General features: G+C 41.3%; 1 protein-coding gene across 1 annotated transcript; it reads left to right on the top strand.

The window, feature by feature from the left end:
- Positions 1–2,244: 2,244 nt before the first annotated feature.
- On the top strand, positions 2,245–15,081 carry LOC102071011 (phospholipid scramblase 1). The gene is made up of 9 exons (XM_005489440.4): positions 2,245–2,354; positions 3,017–3,045; positions 3,844–3,912; positions 5,413–5,570; positions 6,582–6,624; positions 7,677–7,897; positions 8,682–8,843; positions 9,858–10,019; positions 11,234–15,081. Exons 2-9 carry the CDS (start codon positions 3,039–3,041, stop codon positions 11,264–11,266), a joined length of 855 nt encoding a protein of 284 aa, XP_005489497.3. The 5' UTR covers positions 2,245–2,354; positions 3,017–3,038; the 3' UTR covers positions 11,267–15,081.
- The last annotated feature ends 6,609 nt before the right edge of the window (positions 15,082–21,690 follow it).

Raw genomic sequence — 21,690 nt, 5'->3', positions numbered from 1 at the left:
TTCCCCAAGTCCTTTGTTTCCTAAACAATTGTTGTACATTCTTCTTCCTGTAACCATGAAGTCCACTTAAGTATGTTTTTCCTCCTGAGATCCTGCCTTATAAGCAAGATAAAATTGTTCTCTTTTCAGGGCGGATATAGAACTTGGCGTTACCTCGTGTATGCAACGTGATGTTGCTGACTAAACGGCAGAAATTGAGTTAATTAATTAATTGTAAAAGGACTGAATCAGCGTTGTTGCCCATGGACATGGAAAGAGTAACTGTCACAAATAGCGAAGCTGTTGAAATACCAGCGTTTCTCGGCAGGGCTGGGCCCCGGGCAGGAAACTGCTGCCAGCCCTGCCCTCGCTCCCCGCCCCGCAGCGCTGCGAGCCCCCGAGCGGCGCGGGACGGACACGGGGACGGCGGGACGGACACGGGGACAGCGGGACACAGCGGGATACGGGCACACCGGAGCGTCCTTAGCGAGCGGGGCTCCTTGCCGGCACTCCCGTCAGGTATCCCGGGGCTTTCCTCACGGGATGGGCAGCGATCCGCGGGGCTGGGGCAGGAAAGCCCCGCCGAGAGGGAGCCCCGCGTGTGTCCGGCTGGGCAGCGCGGGTGGGTTAGAACTGATCCCTGTAGAGCAGGGATCGGGCTGGCAGGGACTGCGCTCGGGGAGGGGCTGCTGCTGCCCGGGCTGTCCCGGAGAGCCCCTCGGGCCAGGCAGCAGCGGCTGGTCCGGGCTGGTCCCTGTGCCGGGGTCGGGGCACATCGCTGGTCCCTGTGCCCGGGGATGGGGCACATGGCTGGTCTCTGTGCCCGGGGATGGGCACACCGCTGGTCCCTGTGCCGGGGATGGGGTACATCGCTGGTCCCGGCTGGTCTCTGTGCCCGGGGATGGGGCACATCACTCTTCCCGGCGAGCCTGAGCCCCGCGCGGGAGCGGGCTGTGCTGCCGGGAACTGACGCTCCCAGCTCCAAAAGTCACTGTAAGGGAGAGGGTATCCTACTCCAGCCGAGCAAAAAAAAAAGAGTAATTCCTTCTCTGAATAATATTTTCTTAACATTAAAACCAACTAATTTAATTAAATCATCGAGACGATTTTTTAAGCATACTGTTTCTCCAGCGGCAGGGTTCATATCCGGGGGCTGAACAGTCTAATAGAATGCAATGTAAAAAAAAATAGCCTCAAAAGGAAAACTATTGCATGCCTCCTTGCTATTCAGTTTCCTGGTTTTTGAATATTACAACTTCTTGGAAATCTTGGAAAGGGCTTGGCTTGTTGTATAACTAAGCATGTTTGTGCTTGGGAGCTTACATTACATTAACGTGCTCTTTGCAACATTTTAGTGAGCTGGAAAAGAAATGAATCTACTTGTCGTGCTAGTATTCTGGTTTTCTGATAAAGGGTAGAAGGCCTATAATTAACATAATTATGGCACGTCTGAATTACTTGAAGCATATTTAGTGACATGCCTCAGGCTAGGGACATGTAGCTGTGTTATGTAGTTCTGAAAATGAGAAAGTGATCAGATAAAGCTCAGAGGGCTGAGCTTTGTAAAATCTTTATTGCTTCCTACTACAGAGCATATCAACCTTTTCTAAATCCTAGATTGCACAATGGCTGGTGTGTGTGGTTGTAGGGACAATGAAAGATTCTGGCTTCTGGACAAAGCCTTTCTTTTAAATAAATCACATGATTCTGTCTCTACTCTCCCTTTACCAAGGGGTTTAGTTGTAATTCTCAGTATTTCATTGAAGTTCAGGTTGCTGGAACATTTCACTGCATAAACTGATCTTTTGCTAGTTTTATTCTTCTATACTTTGTGATATTCCTCCATTCATACAGTGACTACAATCCAATCTACCCTATGAGTAGAACCCAATTAAAGTATGCATAATAGGACAGTGGTTTTGCTAGTAGAGTTAGTAAAGTAGAAGAAAAAGTATATTAAAAAGGAATGGTTTAAGAGCAACTGAATCTGCATAACATTCCAGAAGCATCAGACATCGCCCCGTGAGAGCTGCTTTTACTCAGGGAATGAAAAACAGGAATTGCTTTCAGTTTCACTTCCCGGCTTTGACCAACCATCCTCATTGAAATGAAGTAGTTAGAAGAATCTTTAACAGACACATTTTATTCATGGTTTAACTTGAAATGGATTATTTTTAGAGAACAACTAGATTTATTTTTTATTTTAAAGCTTTCAATCCTATTAACAATTAGTGCCCGTACCATTCTTTTTTACAGTTCCATGCTTGGATCTCCTGACTGTCTTGGATCTGTCTGTAATACCAGTTGCTGCTGTTGCCTTGCTTTACTCATTACCCCTGAGAAAAAGATAACTCTCAAGGTTTAAGCTGGTATCAGTAAGTGGCGGTTTTTTGTGTGTAGTTTTATTTTGGTTAGGTTTGGGTTAGATTGTTTAGTGGGTTTTTTGGGTTTTTTTTGTTTGTTTGTTTGATTGTTTTTTCTTGCTGTGGGCTATGTTGTTTGGTTGTTTTTTGTTTCTTTTAATTTATTTCTCTTGGTAACCAAAGTTTGTGATCCTGTGAAGGCAAATACTGGATATGTGTTATTTAGTATTACCACTAGAGAAAGGGCATGGCTTGAAGAACTGAATAGGTGGCAGCATGGCTGCTCCAGGGTTTACCTGAGCAGGTTGTGTGGGCAATGTCAATACAATGAGCCAGCTGCCCTTAAATTACTGCAGTAAATTGTTCATATGAATTACAGGATATTTCTGAATGGCTGCACAGTGCAGTCTTGCACATCCCAATGCTCTTCTGAGTTGAGGATGATTTCAGCATACTCAAAGCATGACTGTAGGCGTAGAAAACTCAGACTTCAGTAGTAGTTGGGACATAGCCTAGAAGGAAGCTGAGATTAAGTTTATTTTTACTTGTATTGTAATTTCATTTTCCCATACAGTTTAGAGAGACACATATCTTTTATCAATAATAGAGAACTCTGAATAGCTCTTATGTGAAAGTATGTTTAAAAATCATGAGACAAAAACGTTCTTTTGCAGAGCTACAAGCAGATCTACAACAATGCAAGGTGAGTAAAATATAAACAAAATGTCAGCTTTTGCTAACATCAAAGACAGCACTTTCAAGCAATATTAGCTTAGCTATTAGCTTACTTTCTAATTATATGAAATATGTATTAATGTTTTAACCTGAAATTATTTACATTTTAAAGTGAAATATTTTACAAAATGTAGAGCTTATATATTTTTAGATCTTGATTTCTGAAGTCAAGCAAAAACAATAAATAATTTAACAATCTTGAAATTCAAGTTATTTATTATTAAAAACTGAAGATGGTAAATGTTTTTAAATCCATAACACTCCTCATCTACAGTAATGGAGGCATTACTGTAATCTGAACTTGAAGAAGTTGGGAGAAAAGGTTTTCCACAGAGGGGAATGGCTCTCTGCCATGTTCTGTACTGGAAGGCAGGCTGTCAGTTCCTGGCAATGCTTTGAATTCGAGCCTCTTTCTAAATAGCAATGAACAAAAGCATCTTTGCTCCAGGCAGAGTGAACTGACCCTGCTTGGATTAGATGATCTCAGGAGGTCCCTTCCCAGCTGAACAATTCTGATTCTGTGACGTCTTCCTGACATCCTGTGCAGTACCTGTCTTTTTTCTGTGCTTTAAGGACCAGAACTCCATTATTTTTTTTTATGCATGTATTGCTCATAAATATGATCTTGATGTGTATTTTTGCTGTACAGAAAACAGCTGCCTAGATTTTGTTCTATGTGTACTCTGGAAAAGGAGTCAGTGCTGGGGATCTTTCACCCAGGGCAGGAGGATATGATCCATACTCAGGGTGTATTTCATTCTTCCAGGACCTCCACCTGCCACAGCACCTGGAGTGCCCTATGGCTCCCCTCAGCAGGTCCCTGGGCCTTACCAAGGTGGGTGGCTTGGTTACAGATCTGTGAGACCATTAGGAAATAAGCATGGGGAATATGGGGTTGAAAAAGGGTGATCACCTCAAATTAATTTTTCTGCTATTAATTCTATAGTTTCTTTTAACTTCTGTTTTGCTGAAAGGCCATTTCTTTCCTTTGTGGTTCTACATTTTAGTATGTGCTAAGCAGTGGTAGGAGTTAAAAATGTCAGGTATTCCTCAGTGGTCACTGTGGGGAGTTTGCTAGGCAGGTTTGCTGGATGTTACTGATTGCAATTCATGTGCAGCAGGTTCTTACTGGTAATCAGACTTTTTAATTACCATATTACTTCAGTATTTCACTTTATTTTCCTCTGGAAATAGAGAAGTGAAGAATTGTTTTTCTCTTGCAGTTCTGCATGTATTCAGTTCCTGTTTCTTACTCTGTTGCTGTGCTTTGCAGGTGGTTACACCTTACGCTTTCCCTCACTCGCTCTCTCCTCTTCTGTCTCGTTTTGTGCTCCGCTTCAAAATGCAGCTCTTCTGAACAGCTTCTCTCATTCTGGCAGTGATTTCTTTCTGAAGAACCAAATCACAGTAAATATCTAACAATCAGGCTCAGAGCATAAGTCAGAGGTAAAAAGCAAAATGTTTGGCCAAAGTTACTGTGCTGTTCATAAGTTAAAGCTTATGCATCCTGGGACAAGGCACTCTGGGGTCTGTAAGTACAGCTGGCTGTAGCAGGGAGCAAGCACTCACTGCTTGTGCCTGGATGTCACAGAGGCATTGTTGTTTTGAGTAATTCTATGTGCACACACTTGCCCACAACAGCTGCAGGTAGTTGGTTTGAAAAGCCTGTGCTCAGTCATAAAAGTGACTGTGAATGCCCAAGGGATTCTTCCCTGGGGTGGGTGATGTGGCCACCTTACATCACCTGAGCCACCATGGCCACTGCCTGAACTTTCACGTGCACTGGTCCATGTGTTGTAATGTATTGTGGAATTTGGTGCTGAGCAGGTGTGGGCTGAAAGTCTAAAAGTCAATTTGCTTGAAAACTGTAGATGAACTTTGCTAAAAGGACATTTCCTTTCACAAAAGTAGAAGGTATAGTTCCAGGAAAACTCTGTTTTAAAATTCCTCATTTGCTCAACTGACAGTGCATAAATGCCAATGCTTTTAATGTAATTTAAAGTATTCTTTCTTCTCTAATTAGAAATAACCTTCATTTATTTATTTCTGTTTTTTTAATTGACTGTCTCTATGTGAATGAAATTTCTCTGTATTCAAGAACTATGCATTTTTTAAAATTTATTTGGTTTGGTTTTGTGTGAGGCATCAGAACCTCCTACGGCAGTGTAACTCCCTTCATGAGAGTTATTGTATTCATAACATAAATAAATAAGGTATAAGGATCTCCATAGTTCCAAAGAGTGAATAAATTACTCTTTTGAAGATGGACAGGGCAATTATTTTCCAACATTTAACTTTCATGACCATATCTCTCCTACCATGCCAAATGTCACAGGTGCAGGGAACTATGGATTCCAGGCACAGCCCATGGCGTTCCCAGGAGGATTTGTCCCCCCACCTGTCCAGAGCCAGCCCACCATGGATGGGACAATCTGGATGCCGATCCCTCCTTCTATTCCCAACTGCCCTCCTGGACTGGAGTACCTCACACAGGTACCTGCACCCTTCCCCCTTGCCCAGAGATGAGGCATTCTGCTCTGGGAAGCAGCCTGCATCCATGAAATAGCAAATAAAGCATCTGGCTATGTTGGAACTGAATAGGCTGGTGCCTGTGGGCTGCTAAGTGGAGCCTTTTCTATTGTCTAAATGCAGAGATACCTGTTAGAGATGCAGCACTTATTCATGGAGTATCTTTCTGGAAAGTAGGGTGCTAAAGGATGAGAGACAGAGGGCTGTCATACATCCCTCCCATTTCTGAAGTTACTCTTTGGGAGATGTAATGTCTTTTGGAAAGGTGCATAGAATAAATTCCTATTATATGGGAAACTCTAGCACATTAGAAGCACTTAATTTTCTATGTGATGCTTTCTTCACACCTCTTAATATTGTTAGTAGAGCTGCCAGTCAGACTTCACAGCATAGAGAATGCTAATAGCAAAATAAGAATTGTTTCCACATTACTGAATATGTCTTTGTAGTGTAAAATACAGTTCATCTCAGCACTGGAAAGATTAATACTGATGTATTGTAGCCAGTTCTGCAAAGTGTTAAAAAAAAAAAGGGGGAAAAAAAAGCACTGGTGAGGAGAGGCTGATTTTCCCCTGAATTTTCCTTAGAGCTGAGCAGTAGCTGGGCTTCTACTCAATACCCCCATTTCCTGCTTTTGTCTGTGTGGAGTCTGTGGCACATGATGTGAGAGCTCTCTGAGGCTCTGAGCCCTGACAGGAGCACAGATGTGTCAGCCCTGTGTTCTGTCACCAAACCAGTTTGGGTTCAGCTGCCCCCATCAGCTCCAGTGCCCTGGAGCACTGCTAACCTGGCAGGGGACAGGCCAAGGAAGGGAGTGAGCTATTCCAGAGCTTAACTCGGAGATAATCTGCCTCTGCACAGTCTATTGATCCATACATTTTTATTCTAAAATGAAACAGCAGTTCTTGAAACTACAGTTTTTTTAGTTATAACTTGTTAACTGTTTCTTCTGTTTAATTTTTCAACCATGACCAGATTGACCAGATATTAATTCATCAGCTACTTGAAGTTCTTGAGCGTAAGTACAAAGTATTTAAATCTAATAATCCCAAGAACAGTGAAGTTTAGGCTTTCTTTGGCACTATTTTTAAGGTGATTACCACCTTTGTCTGTCTTGTATTACCTGCCTCAATTCCTGCAGAAGTCCTGAAGAAGTGGAGGAGAAGAAGGAAAAACAGGAGGGAAGAAGATTTTCAGCAGGTTCCATATCTCAAAAGATACACAGCAATGCAACTGAATAATCTGGGTTATAAATGCTATAGTTGATATATAGCTAATTATAGATGAAGCCACACATTTCCAATGTTACTTGTTAACGATGATTTCTATTCTCTTCCTTAGTTAAAGATTTTGCATTCTATCTTGTCATCTCCCATCTAATTCCATTGACTGGCATGTGGCTTTGATCCCTTTTACAGTCAATCCTGCTGTTTTAGCAAACTGAATGACTTTCCCTCTGCTCCCCTCATTCTGTGATTTAAGAATATCCAAGGTGTATTATCAATGTCTGTCAAATAGAAGGAATAAGATTAACCATACATCCCAGATACCCCCTAATGTTGCTGCTGCATTTTTCCTTCTGGTTCTTTCTAAAACTTATAAGAGTGCTCTCATTTGTTATAGAAATTAATTAAAATTTCTGTCCTGGCTCTTGTCGTTTTTGATGTGTGCTGCTGTAATTCTTGACTGGGAGGGTTTTTTGTGGCTTTCTTATTCTGAACTTATTTGTACCCTTTTCAGGCTTCACCCCCAGATGCACATCTCTCTTTAACTCTTATCCATGCAATTCTCCACTGAGAACCTTCCCTGCTGTGTTATTGGTAATGGTGGTGCTTATTCGGGTGCCTGTGGCCAGGGGGGACACTGGGGACAGATGGGAATCTCAGTTTTTTTCCCACATGTCCTTGCTCATGGTGCATCCTTCCCTTAAACTTCTTCATCAGGCTTTACTGCTTGAGGGTCCTTTCCATCATTTCCCTCTGACAGACTCTGAGTCTTGCCTTCCCAAAGAGCAGGGATTGTCTGACCAGACCCTCCTAGGAATTTAGCAGGTTTTTCCTCATTTTTCAGTCGTGACTGACTTTGAAGAAAACAACAAATACGAGCTGAAGAACGCCCTGGGGCAGAGGATTTACTTTGCAGCAGAGGACACTGACTGCATGACCAGGAACTGCTGTGGGCCCGCCAGGCCCTTCACCATGAAGATTATTGATAACCTGGGCCGGGAGGTGATAAGGCTGCACAGACCCCTCCGCTGCGACTCCTGCTGCTGCCCCTGCTGCCTGCAGGAGGTGAGTCCTGCCTCTCCCTGCCCTCCTCCTCCTCCTCAGACAGGCACCACCTTGTCTTGAATCAGGAGGTGAGATGAAATGAGTCAGGGTTTTACCAGTAAGGTGAGGGAAGAGAGATGTGTAGGATTTGTGCGCGGGGTTCTTGGTCTGGGAAGAGGGAAGTGAGCTGTGGCACTTGGGCTCACTGGGCAATTCTGATTGGGGTAATGAAAAATCTGACTAAGCAACATGTTGGGGAACTTGTGGCTGGTGCTGAAATCTGCACTTGGAATGGAACAGTAAGGCAACAGCTTTCATAGACTAACAGCTAGGGTTTTCATTTTACATCTCTGAAAGCTCTAGTGGCATTCAACATAGGAGATCATGAGGTTTTTTAAATATTAACATAATTTTGGAATTATACAACTTCTGAAACTCTAAATCTAAGCCTACTCAGAGCTCCTGCTGAGGCATTTGTAGTAGCTGCACCCTATAATGCCTTCACTGAATGCTTTTGGGATATTCACTGCCTTCCTTTCACTGGACTTTGGTCTTTATATTGTAGATGCATAGTTTGTGTGCTCCGGAGCCTGAGGAGTCTCTTACTTTTTTCTTGAAGGCAAAAGCTGAATAAGAGGTCAGCAATCTGAGTGGTCTTCTGAAAACACTCACAGCAAAATGCTTTGTAAGGCCAGATTGTTTTGGAAAAATAGGTTGTTTTACATCTGTGTGTTGGTGTGGGTTTTGTCTCACTAGCGTATGAAAGCATGATCATTCACTTGGAGGTTTTCTCTTCCCTGTGAAGCTGGAAGTCCAGGCGCCTCCAGGAACAACAGTTGGTTATGTTGTCCAGAACTGGCACATCTGCCTGCCAAAGTTTACCATTCAGGATGAGAAAAGAAAGGATATTCTGAAAATTAATGGCCCCTGTGTTATGTGCCGGTGTTGTGAGGACGTTCATTTTGAGGTATGCAATGTAAAAATTGTTTCCATGTGTCTGTTTTCAGATAGTAGTTTGGTATTGGTTTGTTGCTCAACTTACTACCTATCAATTGAATTGTATATATTAAATCATTTCTACATCATCTTTTAATGCTGGTATAATCAAATGACTTCTCTATATACCTAAATTACTCTAGAAAAACCAGACAAACTTCCAGAAATTACATGTTAAAGCCACTCATCAGTGATCACTGAGAATTCCCGTGGCTGCACACAAATCCCTTAATTGATATATTTAGCAGCAAAATCATTTGAATCTGTTATGTCAGGCTCCAAGGAAAATATAGTAAGCTGTATCAGGTATTTATTAAAATGACTTCCTTCAACCCCTTATTTAATCATCTAATAATCATTCAATGAACTAGTAAGTTAATTTAGACTTGAAATACAGAGCTGAATAAGTGAGGACTTACATCTTTCCTTTTAAAATAATATTGGTTAATACAACATTGTTTTTGTAGACATTAAATAAAAGATATACAAGGCTACAATTTAATGTTTAAAATGATGTTGCAACTATAGCAAATTTATGTAATTTTATTTTAGAAGCTAATCTTTCACATGACCCAGAAGACTGGTTCTAACTTTAGAAAATGTAATGTTGCCAGAGGGCTAACCTCTGCTTTTGAGCAGAAGAATGTAATTTGTTTAATTTTCATTTGAGCAGTTCCTGATGCATGGCAAGAGAAACTAATTCACTGTCTTGGCTAAAAGACACCACTTCCAGCAGAGTGTGTATCCCAGCACCATCAAGGAACTGAACTTCCCAGTCAAATTCAGAATCAAGTTCATGCCTCTGATACTTTAGACCAACTTTCTGATAGTCTGATTGCCTTTGGTACAAACCCTTGCACTCAATAACTGTATTAATTAAAATAACAGTCTGAAGCTTTTAAATGGATCTATTCTGAAATGGGGTTGGGAATATTATGACAGACAGGTTTGATGATTCTTTTTAAAATTTTATATTACACTCTAGGTGATGTCTCTGGATGAGACTTGTCCTGTTGGGAGGATTTCCAAGCAGTGGACTGGTATTGTGCGGGAAATGTTTACAGACACAGATAATTTTGGAATCTCATTCCCAATGGACCTCGATGTGAAAATGAAAGCTGTCATGCTTGGTGCTTGCTTCCTGATCGTAAGTTATTCACTAATACTTGAACATAAACTAACTTTTTTAATCTCCATGTTTAAATTGTGATGGTAAAGGAATTAAATTTGAGCTCCTTCAAGTGGGTGACAGCTTGTGAACTTCTGTGTGTAAAACTGACCACAAAAGGCAGCACAGAATTATTTTAGACAATAAGCTTATTCTAGACTACATGCAGAGCTAATTGTATTTAAGAAGAGTTTCACATTTGGTGGGACTGAAAAAAGGAAAAGGGAAGACTTCTTCCAGACTCATTAGCAGAGGAAAGCAAATTTATGGATGGTGAAACCAGAAAAATACTGGTTAGCAGTAGCCAAAAGACCCATCCAAAGCCCAAGCAGCCCACTGGGCTGGTGGACAGGTGAATGCTGCACCCACTGCCTCCCAGCTCTCTTTGGAAGCATGTGAAGCACTGAACTGAGCAGGATTGATGCTCTCAGAGCAGCAATTTCCAAATGGAGGGACTGCTGTGGAGGCTCAGCTCACTGAACTTGTCAGAACACTTCCCAGCAATGGTCAATAGTGCAGAGCAGCTCACTGTCCTTTCTGAAAACAGTGTGGAACACGACCCTGTTTCCACCTAACAGTACAGATTCTGCATCCAGGTACCATTCAGAACATGCACTGCTTCTGTGCTGGCTGGGAAATGGGCATGTGAAGAGGCAGGAAAGGAGCATGTGAGGCACCTTGAGTTTGGAAAGGTCTCTCCAGCCTCTGACAGCCCTGAGCATGAGCAGGGTTTTGTTTAGCTGTGTGTGTTCCTGTGCTTCCAAGTGCATCAAGGGCAGCATTGGGGAGTGGGAGCACCCTGGGCTTTCAGGCACAGAAAGGGGGCCCCCACCAGTAAACTAAAGACAGCCATTATTGTGATGGACTCCAGTCTGAGGGAAAATGAGAGGGAATAAGTCAGGCTGAACAAAGTCAGGGCAGAAATCCCTAGTAAAGGAAGCACAGCTGTGGCCAGTGATAGATTAAAAGCTCCCTTGTTGGTCTCTCACCGTCTCTGTGGATGTCCCATTCTGAAAGACCCAAGAGGTGAGGGCATGGCAAATGTGCCTCCCCCTTCTTCTCACCCTTTCAGCTTTCTTAGAGTAAGGTGTACATCAGGTGCAGTATAGCCAGGGGATCTCAGAACTAAGAACCACATTTAGGAATTCTAATTATTTGTTTTGTTTGCCTTTTTTTTTTTTTTGTCCCCTTAGGACTTCATGTTTTTTGAGCGTAGTGGTCATTAAGCCTCAGAAAGCAGGAGTTTGGTAATGAAATCTAGATGTTCTCTATGGAAGGAAGAAGAACATGGATTTCCCAACTTTCCAATGAATTGCTGATCTCCAGTCAGAATATGAGAAATGTACATGTTACAGTTATATTTCTGTAAGCTAAAAGCTTTATGGTCTTATCTATTATTTTTTTAATATGGTGAAATAATTTTTAATATTCAAATAAGGGCTCTTTATCTGCACAGATCAATAATATCATTTAGAGAAATATATTTCAATTTTTTTTTTTCCCAAGAACTCTGTAATTTTAAAGTAACTAATTATAGTAGTTATTTAAAACTACTATAATAATACTTTGATTCCTAAAAGAGAGGACTACTTTTATATTCAATATTAATAATTACCTAAGCCTAATAAGGAGACACTGATATTTTCCTGGGTATTCTTCTTTGGTCGCTTTGCCTTGGTGTTCACATTCTATTGTTTCTATCTATTAAATATATGCATTTGAACAAAGTAATGCATTTGAACAGAACTATCTGAAATGAGTGTAAAAAGTAATTACTGTGATGCCCTGGGTGTGTGTGAACTGGAGCTCATTTCCCCAGCAGCCCTCACGGGGCTGTGCTTTGCTCTGCTGAGAGCCCAGCAGTGCTTGGGTGCAGCTGAGCAGTGCTGGCCCAGCTCTGTCTCTCCAGCATTCCCCCTTGTGATGGTGTTTGAGGGTCCCCAGGATGAGGGAAGAGATGAGAATCTTGACTCCATGTTTCAGAAGGCTGATTTATTGTTTTACAATATATATTATATTAAAAGAAAATGATATATTAAAACTATACTAAAGAAAGAGAAAGGAGACATCAGAAATCTAGAAAGGAATGAATAATAAAAACCTGTGACTGATCAGAATCCCAAAACAACTGGACCTGTGATTGGTCACCAAGTAAAAACAATTCACATGCTGGGTAAGCAATTCTCCAAATCACATTCCAAAGTAGCAAAACATGGAGAAGCTGAAGCTTCCCAGCTTCTCAGGAGAAAAGATCCTGGCAAAGGGATTTTTCATAAACTATGTCAGTGACCCCACCTGCCTTGAGTAGGCTGGGGATGGGCAAGGTGCTGGCAGGGGACACAGCCAGGGCAGCTGGCACAAATTGGCCAAAGGGACATTCCACACCAATGACATCAGCTCAGGTATCAAAGATAAGAAAAGGAGGAGGAAGGTGTTGCATTCAGTTTTACAGTATTTGCCCTCCCAAGCAATCACTTCCATGCTGAGGCCCTGCTTCCCAGGAAGTGGCTGGGCATTCCAATGGGAACTACAGAATAAAATTTCAATTTTTTTTTACTTTGTTTATGCACACACAAACTTTTCTTCTAGTAAGCTGCTTCATCTTAACCTACAATTTGTTTTGTGTCATATTTTATCTCCCCTGTCCCTCTGGGAAGGCATGGAGTGGCCTGGTGGGCACCTGGCACCCAGCCAAGGTCTACCCATCACCTTGAGTGATGGATATGTTCTCAAATATGACTCCTCCTGAGCATGACCTGGTTTTCTTATTTGGGCTGTTATGAAACTTAAGCCTTGCATGTTCATTACAGAAGTGTAGGGGTGACAGGAAGTAAAACTGCCTGTGCCTGCTTCTGTTTCATAATCCTTTAATAATTGCCATGTGCAGGAGTGTTGCCTAAGGCAAGGAAAAAACCTGTTAGTTCCTTCTCAGTTTCTCCAGTCCTCTTTGCTCCTCACTTAGTCCAAGGTTCTCACAGATTGTGAGTCTGTCTGTTGTTTTGAGGGCACAGAGTAAACAGAACAAGTGTTTTGTATAAACAGAGCAGTTTCATTTCAAAAGCAGACACATGGAGTGGCAGGTCAACTTCTTAGCATTTTTAGCTTTATTTAAATCATTTACTTTTATTTTTTTTAAAGCCTAAGCAATGGATAAGTTGCAATTTCTTACCCCTGCACACAAGCACATGTACAAAATGGTTCTGGGCATCCAGCTATGGGGAGAAGTCCTTGCCAGTATTTTCAGTTGCATTCTAGTCCTGCTGAAGAGTCCTTCTGTTCAGTATTTTCAATTTATTGGTTGCTTCTGGCCAGTAAAAAAGCAAAAGAAAATGGAAATGCCATTGTTACTGTGTACCTGGATTCTCTTCGGTGTTGGAATTATTGTGCAAATTTGGGACAACAGTCCAGACTGTTCTGAAAGTCTTTAAGTTGTATATTATTCATTCTTAAATTAGCTTCTGCTGCTAAATTTCCTTGTATATGGAGTTGCTGGAGGTGCATTTTTGATTCATCAGCACTATTCTTAGGGAATTAAATGAATATTATAACTTAATTGTTATGAATGAAAAAATATTTTGTGCTTTATTGACCATCTGTTGACGAGGAAATCCAATCTTGCTAAAATCTGCTAAAAGTTTCTGGTTACTAGAGTTGGGAGTAGAAGGTACATGTATTAGAAACCAGACCTGTCCTCTAGGGATTCACTTGGCTGAGTCCATCATTATTACTTGTTCTGCAAGGGGTGGCACACAGGTTCATTTCTGTCTGTAGCTCTGAAGTCCCAGGTTCAAGCATATTTGACCCCTGCACTTCAGCAGTTATTCAAATCTTTTCATCAATATTGTTTGGAGTATTTGAAAATACCTATTTACTTCCATGGCAGGTGCTGTATAGAATTTAAATTTACAATTTGCATTAGAGTGAGGTCCATGGCTGTTTGAGGAATGGATGGAATAATATTTTGCAAGTAGACAAAGCAGGGATACCTTTGCCTTTGGTGAAAAGGATCTTGTGTTATAAATTCATCTGCTGACAATAAGCTGGGGAGGGTATGCAAATTTAAGTGAGGTGTTAGGAGGTTGGCCTAATAGGACATAGGACATAACCAGGAGATTGTTTTCATTCCTCCAAGTAATTAAAATTTTTTTCTTTAATTTTTTTTCTTAGTTATTAACCCTAAGTTCTGGAAGCATCATTGCTCCAATAACCTTGCATACAAAATTACACAGAAAAATTAATGTACATCTCTGCAGGGCAGTAAGGAGAGAATGCAAATCATTAAGATCAACTTCCCATCAAGATGTGTAAGAAAACAATGTAGTAATTCTTGTATCTTAAGGAGAATTTCAGTTCCAAGCAGTAACAATTGTGTGAAGACTAATCAAAGCAAAGATATCTGTGCTTACACACAGGTTTCTCAAATGCAGTGAAATCCAATAGTGAAGTTGTGTAAGTTTTGCTGTTGCCCATTTAGATTTTTTTGATTTTGTGCTGCTCAAGTTTAGTGGTCAGATTGCTGCAGTTTATTCCTTTGCCATGTATTTAGCAAAATTAGTAAATAAGGTGAAAATTTAGATAACCTGAGAGAAAAAGTGAATCCAGCAAAGCAGTAAGAAGTGGCAGCTAAGCATCTTAGATTTGCCAGAATTGTGGTAAGAACTGGAAAGAAGTTCTGCAACCTCAGATCATAAAACAACAGAGAGAGCATTGGACTTGGAGGAACTTTCCATCAGCAGGGGAACTGGATAACTCTGACACTGGTTACACAGCTCATAAACTTGTGTCTTGTGAAACAGTTCACACTCTCTCATGAAGGTAAAAATATTGCATGGGAAGTCCTAACTAAACCTGTCCAGGCCTAACTCTCTAGTTACCCAAACAGTATCTTATCGCCTTTGGCATCTCATTTTTTTCTGTTGCTATTTAATCGAAAAAATGGTTTACTTTAAATTTTTCAAGAACTTGTGGAGATTTCCTCATTTCTGAAACTCTGTTAAATGAAGAATAAATCATTCTTTGAGCTGTCTTTTTTTTTTTCATTTTGAAAGAATCATAACAGATCCATATTTAATAAATCACCAGTCCAGACCTCTCCACTCTTCATCCTTCAGACAATAAGCAATACAATGATTTAACCCCCTGTCCATAAATCCAGGCTGTGTAAAGCATTAGAAGATTTCCAGCATGCTGCCTGTTATTCAATAACATCTCAGTGAGATTGAGCTGTTACATAAAACCCTTTACAGAGTGAGATTTGCAGAAGGATTTTTCTACTTCTGTTAATGACCTTTCCATCTGTGCCATCCTGGTAAGTTTTTCATCTCCAGTTGCACAGGAAATGCAGTTGCTTAATAAAACCCTGGTGTTCATATAGTACACAAAACCATAATTTATATGATGTTGCTCAATAGAAAAGCATATTAATTCCACTTTCCAGAAAACAAAGTTATAAGTGTTTTTAAAAAGTGATTTACTACTTTAGTTATAAGCAAGATCAGGCTTTTTCTAATAACCTTGTTAATTGGAAAAAAGAAGGAGCATTGTTTTAAAGTATTAAAGTATAGGAGTTTGCCTTTTAAAATCATTTTAGTTCATATTTTCAAAGTTCATAAAAAGGTCTCCTTGGGTGTTTTTGTTGACCCAAGGACAGCCTTTACATCCCTCATGTACCTTGTGCTTTTACTAACAAGAATAACTTTGACCAGAAGCTGAGAGTGGGAGTAGGACTGCACAGCAAAAGGTTGGGGAGTTGGGGAAGGAGAAAGCAGCTGATTTCCTGAGCTAAATTAACTCCCTCTGCTGTAGGTGCAGGGGTAACTCTTGGGAAATGCAGGAGATAATAAAGAAAATCAAATCTTTGTGCTAGGGAATTTGCTGTAAAACTACATGGTTCAAGTGTTTCACTGCTAATGACCACTGTATGATATGGATGTTAATAATCTGCAAGAGGAAATGGTGAAAGCAAGATTTGGGGAACAAACTGTGAAACCAGAGACACTTGAAGATAAGGAAACCTCCCACAGCCAGGGCAAGGAAACAACTTTGGGTTGCATCAAGGGGAAACCACCACTCCACCCCAAGGTGAAGAGCCATGTTAAGAAAAAGAAATCATGTGGTTTGATCTTAACATTAGTGCGGCAGAAGATAAAAAAGGTGTAAGAACTGCAGAGAAAACAGCAAGAGGTCAGAGGGAGATTTTCCCTCTAGCAAAGGGAAAGTGCAGCTCTCCAGGGTGGAGGGAAGAGCCCAGCTGGTGGGATTCTGTTGGGTCAGGGCTCTACATGCAATTTCATGATGTGTATGGTTATACATGCCATGTTTTTGTGCTGGGGTTCAGTAGCTCCCTGCCACCATTCACAGGGAGACTTCCATACATTACTGGTTTTGTTCTGGAGAGAATTTATCTTCTGGTTTATAGCTATATTTGACCTACCACTTAGATTTAGTTTATTTCCAAATTTTTTCCTGATAGCTTCACATTATTAAAGACAGCAATGAGGAGAAAATATCCATGAAAACACTGCAGCATACCAAAGAGGAAGAAGAGAGGAAAACAGGGATGTACAATGACTGTGCCTTTTATTTTTCGATGGGTGGCAGTGTTAGCACAGAAATTATCTTTCCACTGCTTAAACCTGGCTCTGAGGTCTACAGGCAATTTCCTTAGATGTCATTCTGATTTTCTCATTGGAGGAATTTCACATTACACTATCTCCAAAGTATGTATTCCCTACATGAGTGTGGAAAGCTAGATGTGTCTTTCCCACCAAAGCAGCAAAATCCTAAGCTTCAAATGCAATTACACACCACTAGAAAATTAAAAAGTGTGCATGTTAAACCCTATTGATTTAAAATACTTAGACAAAATACTGTGTAATGTCCTTAAAGTTGCATTAGGCTTGGTAAATGGTATAATTTGGAATTGGACTATGATTTCTGACAGAATTTACTATAGAAAGCAAAAAGTTATTAATATATCACAGCAGGGTACATCAAGGAAACAGGCTGATTTCATTGCTGGTTTAAAGTCACTGATTTATGTCTAAGGTGCATTTAGCCCCCTAGACATGAGATGGCTCAGTGTGAATGGCTGTGATGTGGGCTGCTGGCTTTGGTATTGTTTTTCTTTCTCTCTTTTTTTTTTTAATTTTGTTAAATTTAAACTTGCTACTTATGCCTCGGCTGGTTTAACCTTTAGCTGGCCTAGTTACTGAACCAGGGCAGGTGGTAGCATCTGAGGCAGTCAATATTTCTCCTTTGTTGCTTGCCTTTCCAAGGAGCAGGCAGACACTGGTGGGAGGCTGAGCACAAGCACAGAGCTGTGAGCTCCAGGACCTTGCAGCTCCACTGCCCCTGGTGCACAACCACCCTTAGTCCCAAGGGAAAATGCATGCCAAAAAGGAGATGGGGCAGTGGGCTAGTGCAGATACCACTGGTCAGGAGCCTCCAGTTCCTTGGTTCATGTGCTGCAGAGGGAATGCCATGGAGATGCTCAGCCTCAGGAAAATTCCCATGCGACTGCACATCACTGCAAGGACAAAGGGGCAGTTCAAGGTAAGTGTGCAGCCACTGCAGCTCTGCCATGGCTCTGCCTGTGGGGCTGGGAGGCAAGGCTGGCACCGTGGTGCTTCACTGAGCTGGCAGCAGCCCCGGGAGAGAGCTGTGGGCAGCAAATGCTGCATGGAAACTCCCAGGATAACTGAGGCTTGTGCTGAAGGCTATAATTAAAGCTATTCATAAAAAGAGAAGTATAAACAAAAGGTAACTTGCTAATTTAAATGACCCAGTCACATGTTTTGGCCCTGAAGACACTCAAGACTTTGGGGCTGACTTGACCTTGGGGTTTACAGCAGCATTTTGCTGGTGTTGTGTATGACCAGCTCATCAGTACAGCAGTGTTTTCTAATTGAGGTCTTGGCTGCACGTTCCTGCTCTGAAGTGTAATCCTGCTCTTGTGGAAGTGTACAGTTTCTCCTGGATATGGGCATTTTTTGTGCACAGCTTGAACAGCACAACCTCCCAGGGTATCTGACCTTGCACAAGCCTTTCTTTGTGCTGGGCTGCTTTCTGTTTGGCTACACCCTGCTGTACAACTGAGCTGTCGTGTACATCACTGAGGAGCTCCCTCTAGCAGTCTGTACATGCTGCAAGTTGCTCCTTTGGTTCTTTATGATCTTTCCCAAGCTCAGGCAATATTTCAGCTCAGGTTCAGCCTCCTGCTCTTACTGTGGCTCTCTCCAGCCACACATAACCACACAGAGCAACACTTGCTCTGGGGAATGTGAACAAAATGAATCCTCATACTGCAAGAGTGTGTACGTCTGGCAAAGACCTGTACATCAACACCTAAATCCTGCCTTCCTTTGCTCCTGCAGCCAGTCTTGCTTTTTAACTGGTATAAAACTTTTTTTTTTTTTTAATCCCACTGCATATGACTGTATGCAGGGACTGAGGCACACTGTTTTATAATCTAGTTTTCCTGAGAGCAGAATTTGTGGCTCGTGGAAAATATAGGTCTTTCAGCAGACAGGCTGAGCTTGCTGACACTGTTTATGTCTGTATTCTGCTTGGTGCCAAATTGGGACAGAAAAGAAATACAAGCAAAGTTTTTCAGCACAGACAAGGGCTCACTGTGCCCTGTCCTTTCCACTGAACAAACTTTGGAAGGGCTATTAGAGGTGGTAAGCTAATATTAGGTTGCACCAAGAATTAAAGCCAGCCATTGAAATGAACAAGTACTTACCTATGTGTAACAGAAAAAAAAAAAAGAAAAAAAAAGAAAATAAAAGAAAAAGAGAATTAGTTAATGTGGTAGTGGTAGAGAGGAGAGCAAGACAGAGGAAGGCAAAATCTGTTGAATAAATCAACTAAATTTTTGTACAGTGCTTGTGCTCCATTTATGGTGTTCAAATTTTTAAGCAAAATGCATAGCTGAATAAAATATTTGTTCAAAATTGCATATTAATGAAAAGGAATGAAAATAAATTTAATAAATCAGTGGTTATGCATGCTCTAAGGAAGATACTACAATTTCTTCCAGAGTAAAATACCAACTAATCAGCATCTCTTAAGCTGCAAATATGAAATCTTTTCAGCAAATTGTTTTTCCTGAGGATTTGCACTTCAGTAATTATGTGTTGAAATTTAGCAAAAATTCTCACTATCAGAGGAACTCAAACCAAATTTGCAGAGACAAGTGTGCACAAGTGAAGTTTTTATCTTTTCAGAATGAGGTATTGAGGGGTATTGAGGTGTAAACATCTACAAAACACATTTGACTTCAAAATCCTTTGAGCCAGGATGGGAAAAGGCAAGGAGCTACCTGGTCCAGAGGGCACCTAACACCACTGATAAATCTCTGCATCCCAGCTCAGATCCAGCCAGAGCAGGATTTATATATAGGTAAAAATTGGAGGATTTTTCACTAATCTACATTTATTATTAGAATTTGACTACTTAAAAATGCAAATATACCTGCTGACAAAGGCAAAAAGCAAGAAAATTGTGCTAAAAATATCAGGGCCTGAAATCTCAGCTGAATAATCAAGCTGCAGTCTGGAGTGACTGGATAAAAGAGTGTGATGAGAGCCTTCTTTGGAAAGAAAAGCTTTCTTTGGAGGTGTGCTGGCTGATTACGAGTAAAAATTGGAAAACTACTGCAATTTCTGAAGTTCACTCCTTCCCTGAGACTTTTAGCATTCATGCCAGACAGTTCCTGAGCTGTCTCCCTGCAATTCTTTTTGATTCAGGTGCTTTTTCTTTGGCTAGGAGGAAGAATAAGGCATTTTCCACCCAGGCTGCAACAAGTGCTGCTGTCTGTCCTTCTGCTGCTGAGGTAAATCTGTATTGATAAAGCATTTGCAAATGCCTTCCTGCAAACTCCCCCAGCAGTTCTAGCAATAGCTGATGGCTGTTAGCAGGCTGTCAGCACGGCATCAACAGTTTACTCTGCTGAGGGCCAAAATGTTTTAATCCAACACATGCCCATGTTTGGCTGTAATATGACTGTATGAAAGAGAAATGCAGTGAGTGTGACATTCTGGTCAGAACACCTGATCAAGTGTCTCTTCTCATGTTAAAATATAAGAACTATATTTCCTTTTTTTCCCCTAAAGGAAAGAAAAAAGGCAGCATGATGAGGATGTTCCTGTTAATATAGCGATTTTGTGTTTAAAATTTTTGTATGTGATGGAATTCTCTAAATAATGATCCTTGAAATAATGATTATATTAGACTTAGTTAGACAGTGCCCTGTTTGTTGGAGATTTCTGTGACTGTGGAGCAGTAACTGAGTTTCTTCCAACTCCCATCAGTTCCACGCTATTAATGGAACAGATCCCAAGTGCAAAAGATTACTTTGGTTTGAAAGTTTACATATGCAGCTCCCAAAGGTGTTTTGGTGCAAGATTCAAGAATTCATCCATTGCCAGTGTCACCTGCTGTCCCCCAGGGACCTGCCATGCACAGGCACCTCAAGCACAGCACACATGGAGAAACAAAGCACATTTGCTGGTACCTGCTTTCTGCATCTTTGCTCACTGCCAAATATTTTCCAGTGGGTTGTGAGGAGACCACATCGCAGAGAAGTGTTGCTTCCTTGCTCTCATCCACCCACCATCTAAATTAGGTGTTTTATAAATGTTTAATCACCAAAGCATCCAAGTCTTTGCCCAGTCATGCTCCCTGGTTATGGAGCCCCAAAATGATGGGAATCACAGGCTGAAGTTTGCCTGGAGTTAGAAGTGAATGGACAAATTCAGGATGAAGCCTCCTCCATAATGACAGGCAGATAAATCACGTCTGTTTTCCTCTACAATACAAAGAGGGGAAAAGCAAAAGAATGACCTAATTTAGTCTTGGAGATGAATAGTGTGACAGGAGTGTTCCTAAAAACACACATGAAATGTAAATCCTCCTTTCCTGTGAGTGCCTGGGCAGCAGTTGACTTCTGTGACTCACTTTAAAGAAATTCCATGGGAAAAGGTTAGGCTTTCTCTGGGATTTAAAGAACAAGAGTAAATGATATTAACGGTGATTGTAAAGAAAATTCCTACCTAATATCCCCTGTCTGCACTATATGAAAAACAAACACAGCCAGTAAAGTTTTGATTGCTGCAGCAAGTTCCTTGTCTTTGGAGAGGGGAAGAGAACAGGCCCCACAAACAGAGCTGCAAGGCTTTGAAGGTTGCCTGGAGAGTGCAGATCCCTTTCAGAAGAGAAAAGCAGTGCATGTCACCGGGGACTCCTGGTGTGCTGGCTGAGAGCTGTGGATATAGAGCCAGGAGCTTTTTCCTCACTCCGGTTGGTCCTTGGTGTGACGTGGAATCAGCCACAGGGGAATCACAGCCTAAACAACTTTCCCAAGTGGATGCAGGGAGAAAGAGTCAGAGTGGAAAGAGTGTGTGGATGGCCTACGTGCAGCTGAGTTCCAGCTCACAGCCTCTGTTTATGGAAGTTTATATTCTGCTACATACATCATCAGCTGTCTCAATTACAGTCCTAGAGCATAGGGGGAATAAAAAGCTAGAATTATGTTTGAGAACTGCAGAATTATTAGTAATAACTCAACAGAACAAATGTAGATTGATAAACAGCAATCTGGGCTGCTCATGAACAGCAGAAGGAAGAGATGAAGAGCAGGATTAAATGG

The sequence above is a fragment of the Zonotrichia albicollis genome, chromosome 9, assembly GCF_047830755.1.
Source record: "Zonotrichia albicollis isolate bZonAlb1 chromosome 9, bZonAlb1.hap1, whole genome shotgun sequence".
Lineage (NCBI taxonomy): Eukaryota > Metazoa > Chordata > Aves > Passeriformes > Passerellidae > Zonotrichia > Zonotrichia albicollis.
The sequence above is the reverse complement of the archived record's forward strand: the minus strand, read 5'-3'. Positions and strand labels throughout refer to the sequence as shown.

Excerpts from the sequence above, each read along its gene's own strand:
- LOC102071011 (XM_005489440.4), top strand. Across the intron at positions 7,898-8,681 it reads GCCCCTGCTGCCTGCAGGAG|CTGGAAGTCCAGGCGCCTCC; the intron begins GTGAGTCCTGCC and ends TTCCCTGTGAAG. Across the intron at positions 10,020-11,233 it reads TTGGTGCTTGCTTCCTGATC|GACTTCATGTTTTTTGAGCG; the intron begins GTAAGTTATTCA and ends TTGTCCCCTTAG.